This window comes from Colletes gigas, unplaced genomic scaffold, assembly GCF_013123115.1.
Source record: "Colletes gigas isolate AHSC1104 unplaced genomic scaffold, ASM1312311v1 Colletes_gigas_Sc00018, whole genome shotgun sequence".
NCBI classification, from domain to species: domain Eukaryota; kingdom Metazoa; phylum Arthropoda; class Insecta; order Hymenoptera; family Colletidae; genus Colletes; species Colletes gigas.
This window is the reverse complement of record NW_025106647.1, coordinates 4,333,032-4,359,977: the sequence shown is the minus strand read 5'-3', so window position 1 is coordinate 4,359,977 and position 26,946 is coordinate 4,333,032. Positions and strand designations below refer to the sequence as shown.

The 26,946-nt window shown below is 34.0% G+C and overlaps 2 protein-coding genes and 3 non-coding genes across 5 annotated transcripts; 4 read left to right on the top strand and 1 right to left on the bottom strand.

Annotated features, from left to right (window-relative positions):
* The first annotated feature begins 7,602 nt into the window (after window positions 1-7,602).
* Trnap-cgg lies at window positions 7,603-7,674 on the top strand. The gene has a single exon. It is a non-coding gene; the product is annotated as a tRNA-Pro (tRNA).
* A 3,772-nt stretch (window positions 7,675-11,446) lies between these two features.
* LOC122400485 (aromatic-L-amino-acid decarboxylase-like) lies at window positions 11,447-17,627 on the top strand. The gene is made up of 8 exons (XM_043401987.1): window positions 11,447-11,655; window positions 11,809-12,042; window positions 15,238-15,367; window positions 15,494-15,754; window positions 16,047-16,164; window positions 16,244-16,334; window positions 16,543-16,743; window positions 17,211-17,627. The coding sequence occupies exons 1-8, from the start codon at window positions 11,455-11,457 to the stop codon at window positions 17,511-17,513; spliced, it is 1,539 nt and encodes a 512-aa protein (XP_043257922.1). The 5' UTR covers window positions 11,447-11,454; the 3' UTR covers window positions 17,514-17,627.
* LOC122400549 lies at window positions 13,355-13,475 on the top strand. Its single transcript, XR_006259360.1, has one exon. It is a non-coding gene; the product is annotated as a U5 spliceosomal RNA (small nuclear RNA).
* On the bottom strand, window positions 14,563-14,634 carry Trnap-agg. Its single transcript has one exon. It is a non-coding gene; the product is annotated as a tRNA-Pro (tRNA).
* A 1,538-nt stretch (window positions 17,628-19,165) lies between the features above and the next one.
* LOC122400530 (spermine oxidase-like) lies at window positions 19,166-25,155 on the top strand. Its single transcript, XM_043402054.1, has 6 exons — window positions 19,166-19,257; window positions 20,189-20,539; window positions 22,370-22,561; window positions 22,624-22,949; window positions 23,649-23,927; window positions 24,983-25,155. Exons 1-6 carry the CDS (start codon window positions 19,181-19,183, stop codon window positions 25,153-25,155), a joined length of 1,398 nt encoding a protein of 465 aa, XP_043257989.1. The 5' UTR covers window positions 19,166-19,180.
* The last annotated feature ends 1,791 nt before the right edge of the window (window positions 25,156-26,946 follow it).

Below are 26,946 nucleotides of genomic sequence, written 5' to 3'. Positions count from 1 at the left end.
ATTGACCATGACAGTCACTACATTCATGGTCATATCTTTTATTGCTTTTTAACTACCGAATGTTGCGCAAGTAGTCCCGTGATGTTTCCCATGAACTTTAAAACGCGGTTTGGCACAAATAGAAATAATTCTCCGTTTGGTTGGCAATGTGTTAATGGAACAAAAGATCCTTTAGCCTTTGTTGAAGCGAACGGAGCAATATTCCACAGGCAAAAGGGTATCATTAATTAATTAAGTTTCCAATATAGCTATGAAACATTACATATATTGTAGTACATTTAATTTCTCTAATATAGTATGTCCAATAGCATTGTTACAGATTTCACATATTGACTGCCCCACCAATCACTTATCAGTGACACTTGACATTTACTATGAATAGAAAATATGAATAGAAATCATTCATATATGAATCACCTAACATTTAATTTCTAAATAAACTAAATTTCAAACTGCAAGAATTTTAATCCAAAATAGTATTTCGTTGTCAAAATGAAGCAAGTAAATTGTGTTAGATCTAAGAGTGATTTTTAGGATAATTTTTATAAAATCAGTTTAACGTTTCTGTGTGTTGAAAACTCGTCAGTAAAGAAGGTAAATAGTTGAACTTAATTTTTGTGATTTAAGACACGTGGAACTTATACGAATAATCAAAATATCATAAACAATCGAGGGGTCGTCCGGGATTTGAACACGGGACCTCTCTCACTCTAAGTGAGAATTTTTTTTTGTAACGAACGATTATTGTGCTAAGAAAACAATTATAAATATATATACAAGGGGGTACAATAAACCTAAACGTACAAATGGCTAACTTATAACTAGGACTACAATTTAGACTAATGGCTCAACATAGAGCTCGCGCAATCTTAACATTAAATAATGTCCGTCGCACTTAATGCTACTTACAAGATAGTTTTAAGAATAGTTACTTATACTAGGGGCAAGATTTAATATTTTGTATAGAAAAATGGCACCAAAAAACTATACAAAGCGGAATTAAATCCAGTTATATACAGGGAGGGAGGTTGTTCAGGATTAAGTAAAAGATGATATACTGGGATCATTTGAGTTCGCTGCAATCATCAATACTTGTCAGTGTTGAGTCTGTGTTTATCTTTTTCGTCAATGCTTGAGAGTCTGTAGTGGTGACGTATATTTGCGCCATCTTGTGGTAAGTTTTTGTCGTAGAGTATTGTCTTATCGTTTTTGTTTCATTTGGCGTGGTGTATTAGTGGGATGTTGTCTCTATTTTGTATACAGGGTGTTCGGCCACCTCTAGCAAAAATTTTAATGAGCGATAGTAGAGACCAAAATAAGACGAAAATCAAGAATACCAATTTGTTGATGGAAGCTTCGTTAAAAAGTTATTAACGTTTAAAGTGCCGCCCTTACTGAATTTTTTTCTCGAAAATGCGCAAGATTTCGGGGGTATGTCTATTCACCAAAAATGACTGTAATTGAACCCTACAACCGAAAATAATTTTTCCACAACGATTTGCAATTTTTTAATTTTCTCGAATAATTTCACACCTTCTCTATTTTTTTTCTCGAAAGTGGGCAGGATTTCGTGGGTATGTCTAATGACAAAAACTGATTGTAATTGACCCCCGCAACCGAAAATAATTTTTCCACAACGATTTGCAATTTTTTTTCTCCGTTGAAAAATTTAGGCACCTAATTGGATTTTCAGTAAGGGATTTTTTTCTCGAAAGTGCGTACAATTTCGGAGGTATGTGTAATGATAAAAAATGATTGTAATTGATCCCCGCAACCGAAAATAATTTTTTTAGAACGATTTGAAAAATTTGTTTTCGCCGAAAAATTTCACCACCTACTCGATTTTTTTTCTCGAAAGTAGATAGGATTTCGGAAGTATGTGTACTCACCAAAAATGATTGTAGTTGACCCCCGCAACCGAAAATAATTTTTCCAGAACGATTTGAAATTTTTGAATTTAATTGTTAATAACTTTTTAACGAAGCTTCCATCAACAAATTAGTATTCTTGATTTTCGTCTTATTTTGGCCTCTACTATCGCTCATTAAAATTTTTGCTAGAGGTGGCCGAACACCCTGTATAGCTTTCGCTGTCTAGGTGGATGAATGATTCTGGGGGAGTATAGCCCGCCAGTCTTGTTTTGTCGAGGTATACGGGGTTTGGATATGTAGTGCCAAAGATTAAACTATTTAAATGGATTTTGCGGGTGTTTGCCCAGTGGTTTCTAATTAGTTTTAATATAAACATGTCAATTCGTTTGATTTTAGTGTCTTCGTAGAGTTTGTGGTTACTGTATAGTTTTATGAAGTTCGTTTCGGGAGTTCTATATTTGTTTAAGCATGCTCTTAGGCATTTTCGCTCAAAAAGTCGTAGTTTTTCCATCGTTCCGGCACTGATATTAAACCAAATTGGGCATGCATATGTTAAAGTAGGTCTAACTAGGGATTTATAGCAAAGGATTTTAACAGACGAGTTTAGATCCTTTGAATAGAAGAGACGTTTGTGGGCGAAAAATGCTTTTCGAGCTTTGTCTAACTGTATCTGTACATGGTGGTTGTAGTTTAGCTTAAAATCTAGATGTATGCCTAAATAGCGAACAATGTCTTTGTGTGGGATTTTTCGATTCTGGTCGTTATTGTCGTGTAGATGAAATTTTGTTCCGTGCTTCCGTACGTTGAGGTTTGCATCTGAGATGTTAGAGATATACGGTCTGAACAGAATTGTCTCGCATTTATTTATATTAATTTTCAGTTTCCAAGTGTGAAAGTAATCTCGAATTTTGCTAAATGTCTTTTGGAGTTCTGTCTGTATTTTAGAGAGCTTATTGTGTCTGATGTATATTAATAATATTGGCGCTAGTGAAAACGTGAAAACAGACGAAGATGGCGGATGGAATAAGACCTCGTCAAAGAGGAAGAACGGCCCGCAAGCGACCACGGAGACGAAGGTCGAAATACTCCAACCGACGTGATCGCACGGACAGCTCCCAATGAAGATCCAGACCACAATGCCGAAGAAAAAGGCGAAAATATCTGAAGAGGTAACTGTACCAGAACACAACAACACCACTAATAAAAAACACCTGAGACCATCCCCAATAGTAGTCTGCAGTAACAACAGTAAAAAAATAATAGATACAATTTTTAAAAAAATAGCAGACTTTTACATTAAAAAAATAAACAACTCGAAACACCTCTTGCATCTGAATACAATAGAGAATTTCAAAATAGAATGTAATATATTAAAAGAAAACCTTATTGAATATTTCACGTACACACCAAAACAAAACACAGGCTTAACTATTTTATTGAAAAACCTCGAGGGTGACTACGACCCCGATGTCGTTTTATATGAATTACAACAACAAAAAAACTAGAAAATGTTAAATTTCTTTCAGTGAAGAAATTTACAACACAGACTTCCAAAAGAGAAGGTAAAAGCCTTCCTATATACCTGGTGCAACTGTCTCCTGACAGTAAAACTGAAAATCTAAAAGACATTAGAATCTTGCTACACTCCCTATTACAGTGGGAAAAATTAATAAAAAAGGATAGAATTCAACGCAAGTAGTGCCAACGAATTAGCCACGTTGCACTCAACTGCAACTTAAACTATAGATGTGTTAAGTGCAACGATCAGCACAACCCAGGAGAGTGTACTCTTCCAATAGCAACAATCAGCACAGAAGGTGGCGAGAAATCGCATCCCTCCTGCGTGAACTGCAAAAATTTCGGACACCCTGCCACATACAGAGGTTGCACGGAATTGAAAGAAGTCAAGGCCAAAATAGAAGCTAGAAACACGGAAATGAAATTAGAAAAAGGAAGGAAAGCACAGTTAGTTAATAAACTTGTGAACCCAAACATTTCGTACAGCGCGATAACTTCAAACAAAGAAACCCACACTCAAACCCTTAAAGTCGGTAACCCAATACTCACGCAAACACGAGAACCAAAACCACGCAGCACGCAGACTTCCTCCCTAGAGGAAGTGAAAAAAATCATACTTTCATTATACTCTCAATTCACACGTATATCAGAGAGCATGGAATCTAACTCTAATACAATTAACATTATAGCAGCAGTTCTGGACATAGATTTCTAGAACCACAAATGGCTAACACACTCAACAACGCAAGTAGAAAAATAATCTTAGATTCACTCAAAATAATACAGATAAATGTAAACTCAATAGTAACAAACGAAAGAAGAGTCACTCTCCTGGACACCCTAACCAAACACAACCCAGATATACATAGCCTTACTCTCCGAAACAAAATTAAACCATACCCACCGCATCAATTTCCAAGATTATCATATCCTTAGAACCGATAGACCGGGAGCAAAACAAGCCGGAGAAACTGGCATATTAATCTGCAAAACCATATCCTTCGAGTTCATACAGCCAAACTGTATAAAGAACAATACCGAAAATGCCTAAGAGCATGCTTAAACAAATATAGAACTCCCGAATCGAACTTCATAAAACTATACAGTAACCACAAACTCTACGAAGACACGAAAATCAAACGAATTGACATGTTTATATTAGGTTGGGGAAAAAGAAATCCATTATTTTGTCGGTAGATGTCTGTAGTGATCGATATCTCGTAAAGTATCGATCAAACAATTTTAGATTTATGCTCTTTGCAAGGTGACATTTCACACTAAAAAATTTCTTTTGTTGTTTTTTATTTGGTCTATTCAGTTGTGAGTTACAGGGTGTTAAAAATGGAAGTCAAGAAAAAGAAAATTCGGTACATTTTATAGTTTTTCGTTGATAAAGGCGAAAATGCAAGCCAGGCGGCTGAAATTGTAAATAGTGTTTATGGTCCCTATACTGTAATGGCTAATTACGTGCAATTTTGGTTTCGTCGATTCCGTTCAGGTATTTTTGATGCTAAAGATGCACCTTGCACAGGCAGGTCCGTCGTCGAAAATGTCGATAAAATTACAGAAATAATCGAAGTTGACTGACATGTTAGTAGTTGTAGCATCGCCCAGGAGCTAAAGATCGACCATAAAACAGTTTTAAACCATTTGCACAAAGCTGGATTCAAAAAGAAGCTCGATGTTTGGGTGCTACACCAATTGACACCAAAAAACATGATGGATTGAATTTCCATCTGCGAAGCCTTAGTCAAACGGAATGAAATCGACCCATTTCTTAAACGGATGGTGACTGGGGATGAGAAATGGGTCACATACGACAATATTGTGCGAAAACGATCGTGGTCAAAGCGCGGTGAAGCAGCTCAAACGGTGGCCAAACCAGGACTAACGGCCAGGAAGGTTCTGCTATGCATTTGGTGGGACTGGAAAGGAATCATTTATTATGAGTTCCTTCCATATGGCCCAACACTAAATTCGAATCTCTACTGTCAACAACTGGGCCGTTTGAAGCTAGCGATTGACCAGAAACGGCCAGAATTGGCCAACAGAAGAGGTGTTGTGTTCCAGAAGGACAACGCTAGGCCACACGCGTCTGTAGTGACTCGCCAGAAACTCCGGGAGCTTGGTTGAGAAGTTTTAATGCATCCACCATATAGTCCGGACCTGGCACCAAGTGATTACCATCTTTTTCTCGCATTGCAAAACTACCTGAGTGATAAGAAATTGGCATCAAGAGAATATTGTGAAAATCGGTTACTAGAGTTTTTCGCCAATAAGGACCAAGATTTCTATGAGAGAGGCATTATAAAGCTACCTTTAAAATGGCAATAAATTATAGAACAAAACGGCGCATATTTAACCCAAATCGGAAAATCCGAAACATGTTAAATAAAGTCTTGAAGTTCACGCAAAAATAATGGATTTCTTTTTCCCCAACCTAATATTAAAACTAATTAGAAACCACTGGGCAAACACCCCCAAAATCCATTTAAATAGTTTAATCTTTGGCTCTACATACCCAAACCCAATATACCTCGACAAAACGAGACTGACAGGCTATAATCCCCCAGAATCATTCATCCATCTAGACAGCGAAAGCTATATACAAAATAGAGACAACATCCCACTAATACACCACGCCAAATGAAACAAAAACGATAAGACAATACTCTACGACAAAAACTTACCACAAGATGGCGCAAATATACGTCACCACTACAGACTCTCAAGCATTGACGAAAAAGATAAACACAGACTCAACACTGACAAGTATTGGTGATTGCAGCGAACTCAAATGATCCCAGTATATCATCTTTTACTTAATCCTAAACAACCTCCCTCCCTGTATATAACTGGATTTAATTCCGCTTTGTATAGTTTTTTTGGTGCCATTTTTCTATACAAAATATTAAATCTTGCCTCTAGTATAAGGAACTATTCTTAAAATTATCCTGAAAGTAGCATTAAGTGCGACGGACATTATTTAATGTTAAGATTACGCGAGCTCTATGTTGAGCCATTAGTCTAAATTGTAGTCCTAGTTATAAGTTAGCCGTTTGTACGTTTAGGTTTATTGTACCCCTTTGTATATATATTTATAATTGTTTTCTTGGCACAATAAACGTTCGTTAAAAAAAAAGAAAAAAAGTTGGGGCTAGCGCTAGCCTTTGCAGGTAGCGTTGGTGACGTCGCCGGTTTCCCCGTCACTGTTTTCGGCTCCGGTTGCGATAATGGCGGCCTCTGGCTTTCTTCCCACTTGCTGGCATTTCTCTCCTCTTTTAATTGGTTGGAGAGATCTTCTATTGTTTTATTCAGACTTTTAATCATCTGCATAAGGTCGTTATAACTGGGTGTATTTTTAGCTGGTTTTGCCTTCATTTTTCAGGGAATGAATGACAGTTCAGGTTTTAGAGTTCTCTTTCGGTGAGTTAGGTTGGGTGCCGGGTTTAGTCTTTTCACATTTGATGATTGTTTCATTGTCTTTCTGGTGTGCGATTTTAATATCGCGTTGTTAAGAATATCGACACTTTCATTTGTTAGAATGCACACACTCGCGTGTGTCCGTTTTTTTTCCGTCGCGTCATTTTTTTCGTCTGTGGCTACATGGATAGCCCTTTCGGGGGTTAGGCCCCTTCTTGGTTTATACTCCGTATCTATTGTCAGCGATTTTCTAAATTTATTCTGTTATAATAATGATTAATATGTAACTATAGTTATTTCACTATTGTTCACTATAGTTATGCACTATTTACTGCACACAAGTAGGAGCTCCTCAAAAATACGTCCGTCATCTCTAAGCGAGAATCATACCCCTAGACCAACGAGCCATCTTGGAAAACGATACTTTTACATTGCAAGCGATCGTGGAGAATCAGTCAATGACCAACTATAGAATGTCAAGTTGATCGTTCGGTTGGTAACGTCGAAGACATTTCGAATAAATCTGACAGGTTGATCCTGTCAACGTTGATGTTTCCTAATCTCAGTCGTACGATTTAGAAAGCACTGTAATTCTATTCTACATATATTATAAAAAAATTAAATGGTATACACTATATGAAGATATTTATAATATTTTATTGTTATAAATTATTCAATAGAAACGTCATAAATATTACTAATGAATATTTATAATGACATATTAATAATTAATTTCTGTTTAACTATTTTGAAGCATGGTGATGATGAAGGTGAAAAAAGTTTTCAAGTTGGCTCGTTGGTCTAGGGGTATGATTCTCGCTTCGGGTGCGAGAGGTCCCGGGTTCAAATCCCGGACGAGCCCGGATGAATCTATACTTTTTTCCTTGTTTTTTAAATTTATTTGTTAATTTTTGCGAAAAGATTCGATAATATAGTGTCTCTTCCAATACATCTTATTGTAATATGAAAAGACTACGTCCAAATACTTCCAATCCTGAATACAATTAATTTACTCTGCTGTTTTCTTGAATTTTATTAAGAAACACAACATCTATGAAAGTTTAAATTTTATTTCGAAACGTATAAACATTAGTCAAACATGCTCACCAGTTCGAATCCATGATAAAAATGTTGTGTTCTGTGACACGAATTTCTATCCACATTTCTCTTGTGACCCAATTTAAACAAAATTAAATGTCGCGTTTTCATTTCGTCACTGATTGTGTCTTTAAATTAATTTTCAACCAATGTTTTAAACTTTGATAACCGACACCAGAAGTGGGCAAAGTTTATTCTCGAGTAACGAATCAAAACTTTGGATTTATACTTGAATTTCGTTTACCTTATATTTATAAAATTTACAAATTCGAATCCATTTTAAATGGGTCTACGAACAAGTTTAAAAATATTATTCGTTATTTATGAATAAAATTTGTCCAACGCAGACACAAATAACATTATTAGTGTTTAAAATTTGTTAAAACTGTCGAAAATGATGAATTATTTTCCAGATTATTTATTTATCGATTAATTTCATATTATTTTAAGACAAAGGAGTTACACGGATTTGATTGAAAGGAACTACGCTGCTGATTTGTAAAAAAGAGACAGTCGCAGTTACACGATAATTAAATCACGCGGTGACCTATTTTTTTTCAGTTTGGACGATAATAAAAATATTTCGATTGACCTTGCATCGATTTGTTCCTTCAAGAATTATTTCTAAATTGTGAATATTTATACATGAGAAATAACTAAAGAATGTGCAATATTGCTGCGCATAAAATATAAATATAAGATTTAAATATATTCAACGCGTGCATATAATACGTATGATTTACATTTACAACATTATTCAAACTCTGAACATTTCATTAAACTTTCGAAAATATTGTACACGATTTAACGTAATTCAATAACCTAACATGTACTTATAATTAACAAAATTTAGCGAAACAAATGTAGTACAAGGAGGATAGTTAATAACATTTGCATATCTAACAACTAAGTTACTGTTCTGTTACGCTGTAATTCACATGTTGCAGTAAATATCAACAGCCCATAAATTTTAATATTAACACCAACCCATAGGAACTAAAGGCAAAAAGAAAAAGTCTAGTTTAATTAAGAAAAATATTTCTATTAATTAAATTGTACAAGCACATCATTAATAATACACTTCTAACAAATACTAACATATTTGTAGAATTTTTAGACTTGTTTTCTCTGAATGTGATTTAAAATTATCGTGGCCCAATGGATTTGTAGATTAATAAAATTTGTTAAAATTACTTCCTTCCTCTTAATTGTTGATCATTTGGTACTACAATTGCAGTGTGTCTTCCTACGCGTGTTTAAGGACTAATTCAGTTCACGAACGATCAATTTTAGTGGTTACTTTTACCCAAAATAAATTCCTTAGTGACTTTTAGGAAGTGTCTGAAGCTACCGGAAAACGGATCGCGAGCAAAAATCGATACTATGGTGTTGTTGGGATCGATGAAGGTTGTCCGCGATAACAATGCAAATAAGAGAAGAAAGAATCGAGTACAGAAGTGCCCAGTCATTTTACATTCGATAAATGAAAAACAGCCTCGCGCAGCCGAGCATATATAAAGGGGATGGTTGTGCTATCACTCTCAGTGAAGCAGTTTCTCTTAGCTGATTGAAGGTATCCATTCAAAAAATTGCAATTTCCTGTCCAGTCTTTCCAGCAAGCACAACTCCCAGGCAAGTAGACTGATTCATTTCTAATTTCCTCCACGTTTTCGTCCCTATCTTTTATTTATTTACCAATTAACGATCGTTAACTGATTTGCATTTCTGTCTTGCAGATTGGTATTGTGAAATAAGTTACTGAAACAATTGTTTATACTACTTGCGTTCTATATGTACCTTCATTTCGAGTACTTATCTATGTACAAAAATTAAAAATTAATAATGTATCATAGGATTAATGGAATCGTGTTTCAAAAGCATCTTATTTATCTAGACATATCAGTTCAGAAATGTATTATTTCTCATTTGTTCAAACTAGTAAAGAACGTCCTGATAGTCGTAGTAAATGATTTTCAGAATAATTTAAGAAATATTGAGGAATGGAAAAGAAATCACACACCGGAGGGGCAAAAAATTATTTGAACTTGAAGTATTCTTAAAAGATTTACAAACATGTAGAATACCTATAATCACTTAACGGTTGGACAGATAAACTATCAAGCAGGGGAAAAAGAAAAATAATCGTTATAAAACAAACAGAACACTTTATTTATAAATATGATACTTTTTGATTACGATTAAATTAATATTCATGCGACGGAAGACTTGTTTACTATCAAATTTATTTTATACTTATATTATTATTTTGTTTATCACAGTCTGTATATTCTTTAAAATTTTTATCAAAGTGAACGTGGAAAGTATTTAACTATTATTCTTCGTAACAGTTTATCAATTAATGTTAAAAGATGGAGTTGTAATTTCTATTAAAGGGAGGAAAGACGAATAGTCGAAATGGATCGACGACAAGGAAAATAGTAAATTCACATGTACATACTCATAATGTTTTTTGCTCGTTTGATTATAATTTTGTTCGAAAAAGTGGAGGCCGTTATGCACGAACGCGTCGATTTTATTCCCTTCCGGGTGTTCGGGATTAGTTCAAGGTTGTTCTTTCTGCATTTTATAGTTTCGTTACTTGTTTCGTTTTTTGCTGGTTATGTAGACAACTTTTCGCCAGTAAGAAGAGCAAACGGATTAAAACAACTTTTCAAATTATACAAAGCGTTTCTTTGAAAAATTTAAATCTACTTATTTTTGGTAAAAAATGTGAAATACAAAAGTTTCTTAGTTTCGAGGGGAAAGTATATCTGGTTTATACACGAAAAGGATCGTAGTGCTGTTCAATATTCATAATACGTTTTCAAAATGTTCTCTGAAACCTTTCGAGAAATAAAAAAATAAATAAGTCAGACATATTTACCCTTGAAACTAAGAAACAAAAAATGTGATATTTAATTTATATATTTTTCTGACGTTATACCGATGCGTACGTACTAAAGGGCCCTTCCATAAATGAATAAATAAATATTGCTTTTATTATCCAAAGTCCCTGTAAATTCTGATGCTATTGTTGCTCGAGTATCTCGCGTTTGATTGGCGGGGGATTCCTCCGAGATGCTTGTCGAAATAGGACCTTTTCTTCATTCGCGCGGACAGATTAATTTTTTTGTATAATTATGGAGAAAGCGAGAGAAAGTTTTCTATGTCTCAGCATTCGTCTTTATCCAGCGCGATTCAAGCGAACCCACTTCGTCGAGGACCGTTCTTGGCTCGACACGTGCGTAATAGTTTTCTGTGATAATCCATGTTCGATCCAGTGACATCGATATTTCGACGCGATCTCGAAGTTCGTGCTCGATCTGGCGCTGATTTTACGCGAGGTTCGCTTCGTTCTAAAATTTCTTTAATAAGAAACGAAGGTTTTGCCGAAACATTAAAATATTTTCGTCGATACTGTGCGTTCACGAAGCCGTGGATTATTTTCGACGACTGTGTCGCTTCCTCGTTCGAATATCATCTTTCTTCTGTCGCGTAGGATTAACTATTCAAAGGGTTTGTTTTCCAAGGAATTAAATAAATAATGGACACGAAAGAATTCATTGACTTTGGCAAGGCAGTCATCGATTTCGTGGCTAATTATACGGAAACTCTAAGAGAGAAGAACGTCCTTCCAGATGTTGAGCCCGGATATCTCAGCGAATTGATACCCAAAGAAGCGCCACAGGAAGCGGAAACGTGGCAGGAGGTGCTGAAAGACGTCGAACGATACATCATACCGGGAGTAAGTATTTATTTCGATTATTATAACTCGGCAGAGAACTCATTTTGTGGACAAAAACAAAGAAAAAACAAAAATCTTCGATAAAACAGAATATTTAGTTGTGAATTTCATTGTTTATTTTTTTTAACCGGATCAATTGGATGAAATTTTTAGGTAACTCATTGGAATTCGCCGCATTTTCACGCATTCTATCCAACTGCGAACTCGTATCCGGCAATTGTGGGTGAAATTTTGAGCAGCGGTATCAGTTGTATCGGTTTTTCATGGCTCGCTTCTCCCGCGTGCACCGAGCTCGAAGTCATTACAATGAACTGGCTGGGAAAATTACTAGGATTGCCAAATGAGTTCTTGAATTGCAGCGAAGGGCCTGGAGGAGGTGTTATACAAGTACATAATCATTAATTTAATATTCAATATATAAATTTGAAAGTAAAATTCCATGCATCGTAAAACATACCACAAATATCGATTTTCTTTTTTTACTACTGTTTAGTTCTTCTATGCTCTTTAAAAATTCAATTTTTATTAATGTATATCTGCATTATTTTTTAAATCCATGCGAAAGAAATTACAATGAAAGATAGTAAATTATTTTTTACTTAAAACATGTTTTATATAAATAATTTTATTTATTTAAATGTAAAAGTTTATTTAATGTCAATAATATTTTGTGTCTTGGAGGACTAAACAAGTTTCAACAATTTCTAATAGTATAATACAAAATTCAATTTTTATTGATGTATATCTGCATTATTTTTTAAATCCGTGCGAAAGAAATTACAATGAAAGATAGTAAATTATTTTTTACTTAAAACATGTTTTATATAAATAATTTTATTTATTTAAATGTAAATGTTTATTTAATGTCAATAATATTTTGTGTCTTGGAGGACTAAACAAGTTTCAACAATTTCTAATAGTATAATACAAAATTCAATTTTTATTACTGTATATCTGCATTATTTTTTAAATCTATGCGAAAGAAATTACAATGAAAGATAGTAAATTATTTTTTACTTCAAACATGTTTTATATAAATAATTTTATTTATTTAAATGTAAAAGTTTATTTAATGTCAATAATATTTTGTGTCTTGGAGGACTAAACAAGTTTCAACAATTTCTAATAGTATAATACAAAATTCAATTTTTATTGATGTATATCTGCATTATTTTTTAAATCCATGCGAAAGAAATTACAATGAAAGATAGTAAATTATTTTTTACTTAAAACATGTTTTATATAAATAATTTTATTTATTTAAATGTAAATGTTTATTTAATGTCAATAATATTTTGTGTCTTGGAGGACTAAACAAGTTTCAACAATTTCTAATAGTATAATATAAAATTCAATTTTTATTAATGTATATCTGCATTATTTTTTAAATCCGTGCGAAAGAAATTACAATGAAAGATAGTAAATTATTTTTTACTTAAAACATGTTTTATATAAATAATTTTATTTATTTAAATGTAAATGTTTATTTAATGTCAATAATATTTTGTGTCTTGGAGGACTAAACAAGTTTCAACAATTTCTAATAGTATAATACAAATTTGAATGACTATAATTCTACGACAGTTTGATGTCCTGTTGTACCCGTTTATAATACTTGCATTTCTCGCTAGAGGGATACGTTTCTCGCTTGCAAAATAGCGTCCCTCCTAGCATAACTAGCAGCATTGTGGTTGCAACGTTACTCTGGTTTCCCTTCAAACTACGCATAAATCTTTCGCCTTTTACTAAAGATTTCCGTGGAGGGGAACAATTGATGAGTCTATAAGACAATTTTTTCTGTACCCGACGAAAGTTGGGTCGTTAAATAATACAAACACAATTTTCAGGTTACGATTTTAAATTGTTATTCGTTAGAACAGTCAAACTGGTCTAAATACGAAACAATTTATATTCGTTTGTTGACTGCTCCGCACAAATTTTTTGTAGTTATTTTTATAAACTTTATCTCAATGTTGCTTAGTAAAGTAGTCAACGGAAATAATTATGTATATGTATGAGTTGCTGGTACAGTGGGTGTAAAAAGTTATTCGTACAAGTTACAGTTTATTACATCTATGATTCAAATTTTGTTGTTTAAATACAACGTAATTAGTTTCAAATTTATATCAGTCGGCTTAGAAACGTTGTCTGGAATTGTAGCACAGCCATACAGAGCAGTATTTATCATTTACTGCAGCAACATGGGTCGAAAAAGTAAGGAAACTACTGTAGAAGAGCGAAAAATAATTATTAATTTTCATAACCAGTGCAAAAATTTACCCAAAATATCGCGTATTGTAAAAAGAGCAAGATCTAGAATACAAGGAATCATCGATAGATACGGATTACGAGAAACATTGCAAAATTGTGTGAGAAGTGGACGACTATGAAAAATTTCTGAACGTAATAGTCGATTCATTAAAAACAATTCGAATATGAGTGCAACAAAGTTCGCTAAATTTAGTTAATTCAATACCTACAGGGGAAAACCTTCTAAATATTAATTATAAATATTAATTCTACAATTATTTGTTGTTTTTATTACAAATGCATAAATTGTTTATACACTTGATAATGACAAGAGAACTGTACGAACACATATTACGCTTCCATTTCTGTTATTTTGTTAATTTTTCTTGATATTTATATAAACAATATAAATATTTTTTTGTTTACTTGATACTGTTGTACTGCAGACTTTGGAGAATACATGTAACATGTTTGTTTAAAAAATATTGTATAATAAACATTATTATTCAGCATTTTAATCGTAATTAATCATTGTACGATTCTATGTAATAATTCTTAGGATGAAAATTTTCAACGTCATAAAAGTTGTTTGTTATTAACTATCGTGGGACGTTCGATATTGAATAGAATTCGTTAAATAAAAAATAAAAAAAAATTGGGCTCGTCCGGGATTTGAACCCGGGACCTCTCGCACCCTAAGCGAGAATCATACCCCTAGACCAACGAGCCACTATATACGCCTCATGATTTTTAATAATCAATAATTACATTTTAACATACTTAATAATAATCAAGAATTACACTTTAACATACTTAATAATAATCAAGAATTACACTTTAACATACTTAATAATAATCAAGAATTACACTTTAACATACTTAATAATAATCAAGAATTACACTTTAACATACTTAATAATAATCAAGAATTACACTTTAACATATTTAATAATAATCAAGAATTACACTTTAACATACTTAATAATAATCATGAATTACACTTTAACATACTTAATAATAATCATGAATTACACTTTAACATACTTAATAATAATCAAGAATTACACTTTAACATACTTAATAATAATCAAGAATTACACTTTAACATACTTAATAATAATCATGAATTACACTTTAACATACTTAATAATAATCAAGAATTACACTTTAACATACTTAATAATAATCAAGAATTACACTTTAACATACTTAATAATAATCATGAATTACACTTTAACATACTTAATAATAATCAAGAATTTTGACAAATCTGTATTAAAGTGTATTATATATTAATAATTATAATTACTTATAATATGTTTTTTTATTTAGGGATCAGCAAGTGAGGCAACTATAGTATGTTTGCTAGCTGCGAAAGAACAAAAAACTCGTCAAATGAAACGACTTCATCCAGAATGGGATGAAAATTTCATCAGAAATAAATTAGTCGCGTATACATCTGGTAATTTATTTATATTGGCCTTGTAGAAGTTCCAAACAATAACTTCTTTTACTATTTTAGTACATACAAATTTCACTAACTGGACTTTATATATATTTTTTTACGTTTCCTAATTCTGTTTTACAGATCAATCAAATTCCTCCGTAGAAAAGGCGGGAATATTAGCGTCAGTCCCCATGAAACTTTTACCAGTAGACGACAAGTGCGCTTTACGAGGTGAAACATTATTGAAAGCAATCAAAGAGGATCTGGAGAAAGGTTTGATACCGTGCTATGTCGTGGCCACTTTGGGCACTACAGGCACATGTGCCTTTGATAATCTCGAAGAATTGGGACCAATTTGTAATGAATACGACATATGGATTCACGTAGATGCTGCTTATGCAGGTGAATAATTTTTCAAAATACAGTTGTAATGCTCTTTTATATTAACGAAGTGTAGGATTGCATAGTTTCCGGAGTACTTTGAAAAACATAAGATTATTTTTTTTTTCGAGATTCTGGAATGCAACTGACACGACATCCATTTTTAAAAAATTTAATTAAATTCCCTAAAAGAAAAGAATAATGAAAGAATAAAGAAGGTTGTGAAAAAGAAGAAAAACTAGAAATAAATGATGACAAATTAAACAGGTCGTTTTACATTACATTTTTTAATTACATGTTACACGTTTTATAGGTGCTGCCTTTGTCTGTCCCGAGTATCGACATTTGATGTCTGGCGTTGATTATGTTGACTCCTTCAACATCAACCTACACAAATGGCTACTCGTAAATTTTGATTGCTCTGCACTCTGGTGCGTATACCTTTGCTTCTCTGTCAACACGTTTCTCATTACCAGTAGAAAGTAAATCTACATTCTTAATAATTTTTAGGGTGAAAGATTCTAGGCGACTCATCGAAGCTTTCAGCATAGACAGAATTTACTTGGCGCACGACAAACAAGGACTTGCTCCAGATTACAGGGTAAATTGATTACTTCTAAGTAAATATGAGAATACTATACAAGGTGTATCAAAATATCTGGATAATTTTAATTAATGTTCAAACTGTATTTTTTACACTTACGATGCAAATTAAATATTGAAATCAATATCTCTGTAATAAATAATCATTTTTGTTAGAAACTGTGTTAGGGTAGTAAGAGTGAATATTTGTTTAAACTATCTATCAGAACTGGCAAATTCCCTTGGGTCGACGCTTTCGTTCGCTGAAAATTTGGTTCGTGTTACGAATCTACGGAGTGGAGGGTCTGCAAGATCACATAAGACGTACTATAAAATTGGCCCAATTATTTGAAAAATACGTAAAATCCGACAACAGATTCGAAGTAGTAACAGATAGGTCTATGGGTCTGATCTGCTTCAGGATGAAGGTGCGTACAGAAAAACTTAGAAAATAATCAGAAGCATAGACACTGCATTAAATTTAAATTCTTTTTCGTATGAACTACATTATTACGTGTATTATTAAACTATGGAATGAAATATTAATATTATTATATTAATCTGAAATATATTTCGTATACGTTCTGCATAAATTTTTGTATATTAACACATTGAGCGCCGGCACCAACAGCATGTAAAAATTTTTTATATTTTATAAACGTTGAACTCAATATATAATTTGAATGCATTAAACATTGCGCAATTTAAAAGAAGCAATACTGTTCCACATTATCGCGGGGCCAGCGCTCAAGCGGTAGACTCAGAAACCCGTGTTTTCGCGGGCCCAGCGCTCAATGTGTTAATATATGTATATTTAGGAATGTCATAAATAATGATAAGTTTGAAGATATTAATTTCACTCATAATTATAACAATTAAGATTCATTAATTTTAGGGCGAGGATCAATTGACCAAGGAACTTCTCAGTCGATTGACAGACGAGAGAAAGATTTACGTGGTAGCGGCAACTTTTCAAGAAAAATTGATCGTTCGTTTCGTAGTGTGCAGTCGTTTAAGCCGCGAGGACGACATCGTTTTTGCATGGAACGAGATCACGAAACAAGCGGCGGAAGTTCTACGATCGCGAGCTCACTCCTTGCAGGAAGAATCGCACGAGACTTTTACGAAATCCATCAGCGATATGGCGACGAGGATAGAAAGTTTAAATCTTGAATCGAAAACGCAAAAGATATCGTAGAACTCGCTAATTGGTATACAAATGTTAATTAGAAAACAGTAAGTCATTTCTGAAGCTTTTCGATTTGACTTTAGAAATTTAAAAATAATACAGTAACTATAAAAAAAGTAAGCGGTCGAGGATAATTTATATTTGCAGCGTTTTGGTGGAAAATTAATCGAAATACAACGGTTCTTAATTTTAAACGAAATTGTAGTAATAGCTTTGACAGTATTTTAATCTATGCCGATAGCGGGTTTCGTGTAGGTGATATAGTACATTTTATATATGTAGATGCTTCTTCAAGACGTTAATTGGTAGAAAAATAATAGAAATTGAAACGTTAAGATTTTAAAAGTAGTATACAGCTAATAATTATTTGAATTTAGCTATTTAATTAGAATTCGAACCGTAAAGAAACTTTGTGTGATTTAGTTTAAATACAGCCATTATAAGAATATTTTCTTGTAAAAATAATATTTATAATAAACATTCATTGTCTTTGTTCTGTAACACTTGCGTTACTAGTCTGCTACCTGGTAAAGTTCCTCGCCCTAAATGTTACCTCAGTCGGCTGTGAGAAGCTTTTAAACGACAACGGAATGTCATGACAGCAATGATCGTTTGTTTGTGCGTTTGACATGCTCTCCTTATAGCAACGTTCGCCAATAAAGAACCCTCCGCAATAACATCAAAATTTCTACCAAGATTAGGCATCAATCGTCTTCATGAACAAATTCACCAGTTTCGCTGATTCATGCCCAATGAAATGCTACTTACGAAGCCCGGACTACCGTTTCGGAGGTTCCAGAGAGTTTTAGTAAGGTAGATCTGAAGAATTGAACTCTTTTTGAGACGGTTAGGTTTCGAACATCCGGTTTTACGTTACTACTTCCTTTTCAACGTTTGTTGCAACAGGACGGATTAACGTATTCCTCGTTTTGGTCACGAAACACTGTAAAAAGAAAAGTTTTTGAGGTTAGAATTGACGTTTCATAACTTCATCTACTGTCTGTGTCAAACTTCATGATCAGGAGAAGGGTTATTTTATTTCTTCCGTCGGTCAACATATAATATCTGAAGTTTTTATTTTAACAAATTGGTATTCTCAGTTCGATGTTTATGCTTTTAAGATTTAATTATATAAATATAAAGAAATTACGATACGATGATGGGAAAGATGGCTGACAGGAAAAGCAGTATTCTACAAATAACATCAGTCACAGTTTTGAATAAAGTTTAATATAAACTCGATTTTATTTTAATATTATTTGAAAATAGTTCAGTTTATGCTTCCATCTTTGAATAACTGTTTACACATCTGAGTAGAATATCGTTGAAAGTAAAATCGTTTAAAAACAGCAAAGTACAAAATAGTAAAAAGAATTTTATATGTCGAGAAAATTATTAGTATGAACTGCGAAAATAAATATTCAATTTTATAGATCTTCATTTTATACGAATTCTAATGAAATGCAAACTCGTTCAGGATAAATATGCATTCATGTTAATTCATATAATTAATATCCAATAGAGTTTTCTCGTCGACTAAATGTGGAGGAGGAGAAGGAGAAAAGAAGGAGATACCAGCATGCACAAGACTGGCCAGATTCGAGTCATGTCAGCTAGATCCTTGCATGCTGGATCCATGCAAACCGGAACCGACGGTGGTGATCATTGGTGCAGGGATGGCTGGACTCTCCGCTGCTCATCGATTGGCACAGTGTGGTCTTCAGAATTTCACGATATTAGAGGCAACGGATCGGTATGTCATATACAAGATGTTCCATAATATGTGATAAAATTTACTTTAATACTTAACGTAGTTAGTAAATGTAATGATAGAATATGCCACGATGAGACTTCTCCACAGAGAATGTCTCCTGAATCTCAAGCTTCTAAGACTCTAGTCTTCAACGCGTTGACTGCCAGACCAAATTTGTAAAATTTTTCACGAGATCAGTATTTTGTTTTTAGCGGATTATTTAATTTAAAACTTAAGGTAATAGTTATTTGTTAATTCGATCGACATTCATTTTCCTTAATATCTCGCCATAAGTAATTTTTTTATCGTTCATGTATGAGACAAATTGACCAAATTGCTACTCAAATAGCAATTTAAAACTTATCGTAATAGATATTTGTTAATTCGATAAATATTCATTTTCCTTAATATCTCGCCATAAGTAATTTTTTTATCGTTCATTTATGAGACAAATTGACCAAATTGCTACTCAAATAGTAATTTGGTCAATTTGTGATGAGCGATAAAAAAATGTAAAAATAAGTAATGCTTCTCAAATAGCAAATTGGTCAATTATATGAGCGATACAAAATTACTTATTGCTACTTATATAGCAATTTGGTCAATTTGTCTCATATATAAGTGATAAAAATATTACTTATAGCGAGATATTAAGGAAATTCGATCTAATTAAAAAATAACTATCACGATAAGTTTTAAATTAAATAGTCCGCTAAAAATAAAATACTGATCTCGTAAAAGAATTTACGAATTTGGTCTGGTAGTCAACGCGTTGAAGACTAGGGTCTTAGAAGCTTGAGATTCAGAAGACATTCTCGTTGGAGGAGTCTCATGATGACATATTCTATCGTTACGTTAGCTTATAGAATTATAATTTTGATTATATAAATAAAAGATCTTAGCAAGTATCGAGAAGAAATCTTGTTTGCAGACCAGGAGGCCGAATTCATTCGTGCTGGCTGGGCGACGTAGTAGCAGAAATGGGAGCCACTTGGATCGAGGGAGGTTGTGTGGCGAATCCCGTTTTCACCCTGGCCGCCCAAGAGGGTCTTCTGAAGCCACCCGTATTCAGGCCTGATCCGAGTCGTGGTCTTTTCTGCACCAGCGACGGACGAGCCATCGATCTTCCCGTTAGCATCACGGCTTATCACACGTTTCGTCAAATCGAGCAACAGGCGGCCACGCTTTTCTCCTTAGGTTGTGGCCGCAAACACGGCACGTTGCTGAATTTCATGGGCGTCAGAATTCAGCAGGAGCTCCACAATTTCCCGGAGGAGCAACGGTACAGTTGCCCAGGTCAATTGCAAACTTTACTAGCAGTGATGTAAAACGGAGTTGTGAGAATCCATCAAAGTTTCCCACTTTTTTTTTTTACTTTTTTCATGGACTTCGAATTTTTTTAGAACATTGCAATTTTTTCAACACTATACTTCGTCGATACTTTACTACTTAACCCCTTAACGCAATCACACAAATTTCTTTTAGCAAATTGCTTTCTTTGCACTGTTCTACGATTAGTAAGAGATTACATAGATAGAGAAGTGTTTGGTTGCTGGATGTTGCCAGAAATTCTTAATCCTCTATGGGCCCGTGTAACTTTCTAATATATCGACATTTTACCAAATAATTTTAGTTTTTTTCACAAGATGACGTATACGTCTTAAGGGGGAAACCACTATAACTGCTGAAAATAAAAGCAATTTTCAAGAATTTTTTGAGCGTAACTATGAAACATTTTCTGATAAATTTTTAATGTTTTCGAAAGTTCATTTCTTGAACTGCTACTTGCAAAAATTTCGTACGAAAATATTAATTATTATAATAATGATAGGAACCAGCCCGAGAGGCCTCCAAAAATGTGTCAGAAATGGGCAGACGTGTAATTTTTCTCTGCAAGTTGTGAAACAAGAAATCATATAATTTTCTTAAAGTATAAAACTTTAGAGATATCATAATTTAAATGAAGGCGTAATTTTTAAAAGATTCTAATATATCTCTCTCCGTGTTACGGCAGACTACTAACGCGTATTGAAATTACTAAAACTTTAATTACATGCAGTTTCGAAATTACTAGATATTTCTGCATAACTGAGCCATCGTTGCGAGTGGTAAACCTTCCCCTTTAAAATGGTCTTCGGTTTATGTCGATCCGACTTTCCGTTTTCGAGATATCGTAATTTATGTAAAAGGGTATTTTTTTTAATTTGACTATCTCTGTCTCTGTCTGACGCGTCGCGTTGGACCTCTTTCTCGCGCACGAGTCGAGACTGTTTACTATTTACCTATTGGGACCAATGAACTCGCAACGTAAACAATGAAACGTAAACAAACTCTAACTCCGAAACTAGCCACCGCATCGACTTGAAACTAAAATCGCTATATCTCCGAAGCTAATAAAGCTATCGACTTGTTCGCACGCTTGTTTTAAATGGCACTTCATCCTCTACCTAACGATCATATCACCTACTATAATTTTTTCTATCTTCTATGTTTATTTTGAAATTTACTTTGACGCTACATACCCAATGAAGTTTCAGCAATTCCTACTGATCGTACAACTAGTACACGATAAAACTGGATTATAAATTGTTTATTTAATTGAAAATGAATTTAAATCTGTATATAGGATGCTTGCATAATTACTAGCCAGCACTTTTTCTTAAATAATTGTTTTCTCTAGAACTAACTATGGTATCGACACCAAATAAAATTCGTTTTAAGGGCGTTTTACCTTCTATCTGATGAAAATTAAAAAATTTCGACATAGTTTGTAAATTTTTCTGTATAAAGTTTAAGTATGCACATTTTGAGTAAAAGTATTGGATATTTTTGTACAGATTTTTAAAATATGCGACGTAAAAGGGAAATATGTATATCTTACGAATAAACTTCAAGATACAATTTTCTATGCATATGATGCAAAAAGTACGTTACTTCGCAAAAGAGAAAAAGTCACGGTAGGAATGGGTATATGAAATGTCGGTAGATTTAGTGTTAAGAGAAAAATTCGGCCCATAGAGGGTTAATACGTAACGTTACATCACTGCGTTCTTAACGACACGATATCGTAGATTGTTTTCCATCGATACCGTTGTCCATTTCGCGTCATCAGATACGATGCAGCCAGGGTGATGTATGGGATGACAAACTGCGTGAGATGTCGATGTGGCGACGATCTGTCTCTAGTTTCGGCCGATCAGTTCGGAAGCTACATCGAGATTCCTGGTGGTAACGTGAGGGTGCCTCTCGGATACGTCGGAGTCCTTGCCCCGTTGCTAAGGGATTTGCCAAGCTGTTGTCTCAAGTTAGTTGGAGAACACTATTTTATAGAGGAATGATAAAACACGTATTCTGTACTCCCGTTAGATACTCGAAGCCAGTAAGTTGCGTAAGATGGGGCGCCGTAACAGATTCCTGTCCTCGAGCAGTAGTGAAATGTTGCGACGGCGAAGAATTCCCCGCTGATTACGTGATCGTCACCGTTCCGCTTGGCGTTTTGAAGCACCAACACGACAAACTTTTTTGCCCCGCGTTGCCAGCGGAGAAAGTGGAGGCTATCTGCAAATTAGGATACGGTTATGTTAATAAAATATTCTTGGAATACGGGAGGCCATTTTGGGTGTGGAAGGAAGGCGGAATAAAATTGGCTTGGTCGGCCGACGAACTCGCTGACAGATGCGACTGGGTGAAAGGTAAATCGACTTTCTTTTCTCGCGGAACATCGATACTAATTTTTCGCTTAAAAAGTTCCACGGTTCGGATTTTATTGAGTAACACGAGATTCGAAATGAATTAACACTAAACCTACCATGACCGTTTTTAAAATTCCATTTAGATTTTCTAAAAGTTATTCGTTGACCCCGCAAAATAAGAAAAACCCCATCAAAATGGTCCAATTTTCAAACGGCCATAATTCCTACAATAGTAAATATATTTGAATGAAATTTTTTTCAGAAGTAGTGCTCATGGGTACCTACAAAAAAGTAATAGACAATATTTTCGTACAACGTCAAACAAATTTATTAAAAATCAGAAACGAATTTTTAAGAAAAATCGGCAGGGTGTAGCTGCCTTCGGCGAAAAAAAAATTTCAAATCGTTCTGAAAAAATTATTTCTAGCTAAGAGGGTTAATTACAATAATTTTTGGTAAATAGACATATCCCCGAAATCCTACACACTTTCGAGAAAAAAATTCTTTATCGAAAATATACTGTGCGGTCAGAAATGTTTCCCAGCATGCGTATGTTTAAAACATCATAACTTCTGGACGGATTGTAGTATTTTAATGATTCAAAATTCAAACAATGCGTATTAATGGATACGTTACAAAATCGTGGGGACAATTACGTGTCACGTTCTGTACATTAACAGAAATTTCCATGTGCCTTAGGAATTTCTAATATAGAAGAATTATCGACTTCTCAACACGTTTTGTGCGCGTGGATTTGTGGCCGCGAGGCGTCAGACATGGAATTGTGCTCCGACGAGGAGATCGTGGAATCGATAACGAAAGTTCTTCGACAATTCACCGGCGATCCAACGCTACCATACCCAGCTAATCTTCTCAGAAGCAAATGGTGCACGGATCAATACTTCGCCGGCGCATATAGCTACATGGGTCTGGACAGCACTGTCGGCCATCAGTGTGATTTGGCTAGTCCTTTGCCAGGTAGTCCTTTGTCGAGTCTAACAAAGTTCAAGGCTTAGAGGGTCAGAAAGCAATGGAAAGGTCCTTAACCCTTTCATTCATTTTATTTTTATAAAAGTTGTACCCATAATAGAATCGAACCTTGGCCAACGAACTTAATTCGTTCTTGAAGATCGATCTATTTTCCCTATAAGAATCAATGTAAACAGATCAATCGTAAAATGTAAATATAAAAAAAGCTACTAGTCGCTTCTAAATCTTTGTAATTTCTCCCTCCTCTTAATTGTCATATCTTTGTTCGTGTTTCTTTTGATCGTTAATTTCGTCACCAGGCACGTACGAACAATCGAGTAAGAAATATGGCGGCCATGACAGTGAATTTCAATCGCTCTTATCTACCCCACCTAAGCCTTATATGAAAAAAGCTACTAGTCGCGTCTAAATCTTTGTAATTTCTCCCTCCTCTTAATTGTCATATCTTTGTTCGTGTTTCTTTTGATCGTTAATTTCGTCACCAGGCACGTACGAACAATCGAGTAAGAAATATGGCGGCCATGACAGTGAATTTCAATCGCTCTTATCTACCCCACCTAAGCCTTATATGAAAAAAGCTACTAGTCGCATCTAAATCTTTGTAATTTCTCCCTCCTCTTAATTGTCATATCTTTGTTCGTGTTTCTTTTGATCGTTAATTTGGTCACCAGGCACGTACGAACAATCGAGTAAGAAATATGGCGGCCATGACAGTGAATTTCAATCGCTCTTATCTACCCCACCTAAGCCTTATATGAAAAAAGCTACTAGCCGCTTCTAAATCTTTGCAATTTCTCCCTCCTCTTAATTGTCATATCTTTGTTCGTGTTTCTTTTGATCGTTAATTTCGTCACCAGGCACGTACGAACAATCGAGTAAGAAATATGGCGGCCATGACAGTGAATTTCAATCGCTCTTATCTACCCAACCTAAGCCTTATATGAAAAAAGCTAGTAGTCGCGTCTAAATCTTTGTAATTTCCTCTTTCTCTTGATTTTCATATCTTTGTTCGTGTTAATTTTGATTATTAATTTCTTCACCAGGCACGTGCGAACCGATACCACCGATCCTCTTATTTGCTGGGGAGGCTACGATTCCAGGACACTACAGCACAGTTCACGGGGCCCGTTTGAGCGGTATTCGCGAAGCTGAAAGGATAATTCAGCTAACGAAACGATTCAGCGGTCCACCACAGAAAGTCCCCGATAAAGAGTAGCTAATTTCGCACGTAATTCCAAAGAACTGCGAAAAATTAGTAAACAAAGCAAATGTATATGCAGGGTGTTACCAAACTGACGCTCCACGCCGGAATAGAGCGAATCTTCGTACGAATCTTTGGTAATACCCTGTATAATCGTCCACGAAACACGTTTGTTGGTTCAAACTATGATTAATCGAAATTTTCTTCGGTAGAATGTAAAACACGTAATTTGTGATATGTTTGTCTACAAATTTTGAAGAAGTAAATTTTTCCTCTTCTTATTTAGTAATTTTATACATTTTACATAGAAACCAATTTTAATAAAAAGTGCAGTCTTTAGAATATTTATGGGTCTCGGTGTTTAATTCATTTCCTTAGCAACGAGTGAATTTTCTGTTCTAGATTAGTGTTAACACAGCGACAATATATCGAATATAGTCAATTTTGCATGTTAGTTTCTATAGACTTGTGACGCTGCTTCGCTGAGGGTAGGAACTCGTGATATTCGTAGGAGGACAGAAATTGAGAAGTCGTTCAAGGAGTGTATACATATACATATAGCAACCGAGGGGTCGGTCGAGTGCTTGTGAGAGCGCGAACCCTCTGGTGGCGAGCATGGGAGGCGACATCACAGACTTTCTTCCTTTAGTAATAAGTGTTATACTTAATAACTATTAGAAAGAAAATCCTTATGAAAAATGCATCTTTAAAAAATAAATTGCTCGCAGTTGATGTCTTTCTGTTGGAGTCTAGGATAAACTCGAAATTTCTAGCGAAGAAATAATTAACATAATTACTTCTTCTATAAAAAAAATGATTGGTAAAATTAAAATAATTTCAACATCAAAAATAAAAAAGATTATTAGAAAATGGTAATTGTCTAACAACATTGTTAGATGTAATACATTCTTTATTGAATCCACTTTGCTATAACGTCAAAGACACTTCGACAGACACTTTAAACATTTATATGTTACACGATATGCGTATATGTTCGCTATGAACTGTAACTGTTCGTCAAAGAAAAAGTTGAAATAAATGTTCACACATCGATACAGCAGGTACGTAATTACATACGGTTACATATCTTTCTATTACTTTCCGTTGGTCCCGTTTAACAGCAATCCGTGTTATTTCACCGAGAAAACGTTCTTATATCTTACAGATTAATGATAATAATCATTCGTTAGATTCATTGTTTTCTTTTTTTAAATCTTACATTAACACTTTCAGTGTACTTCTTAACTTGGATAAAAATTATTTGTTTCTGTGCCTTCTATGTGTACAAAGTTAAATATATTTCGTACCGAAAAATATATCGTTTTCAATTATTACTGTTCGTATTATAAATACAAAAGTGCAGAATTGTAACCAGTGCTAATATTTCTTTTATCTTAAGCATCTTTAAGAACGTTTACTCGTTCGATAGACCAAACCGCGCAAAGTAATTCTAGATCTATTTATTGTCCCAGTTGCAGTACTACTTTACATTAAAAATGCCATAAGTGTACTCGAGGCAATACGATTTCTTCGTGAAATCAATAAAATTCTACATTAATCTCTAAATAAAATGGTATTAATGGCAACGTAACTTGGAGATAAGCAAAATGTACAATAATATAAATAATTATCAGATTATTACTATTAAATCTTAATATTATCATGTATAGCCATTTTAGCTCCTGTTTGTTTTAATTTAAATAAATAATGGTTGTAAATTATAATAAACAAATAATTGCTATAACCTAAATGATCAAAAAACTTGAATAGATTTAAATATATAATAGCCATAACTAGTTTTCGTAG

Bases quoted from the DNA above. Each gene is read 5' to 3' on its own strand.
- LOC122400485 (XM_043401987.1), top strand. From the start codon at position 11,455: ATGGACACGAAAGAATTCATTGACTTTGGCAAGGCAGTCATCGATTTC. The intron at 12,043-15,237 runs GTACATAATCAT...TTTTTTATTTAG, and splicing joins CTGGAGGAGGTGTTATACAA to GGATCAGCAAGTGAGGCAAC. The intron at 16,165-16,243 runs GTGCGTATACCT...AATAATTTTTAG, and splicing joins TTTGATTGCTCTGCACTCTG to GGTGAAAGATTCTAGGCGAC.
- LOC122400530 (XM_043402054.1), top strand. From the start codon at position 19,181: ATGGCTGGACTCTCCGCTGCTCATCGATTGGCACAGTGTGGTCTTCAG. The intron at 22,562-22,623 runs GTTAGTTGGAGA...TACTCCCGTTAG, and splicing joins TTGCCAAGCTGTTGTCTCAA to ATACTCGAAGCCAGTAAGTT. The intron at 23,928-24,982 runs GTAGTCCTTTGT...TTTCTTCACCAG, and splicing joins TTTGGCTAGTCCTTTGCCAG to GCACGTGCGAACCGATACCA.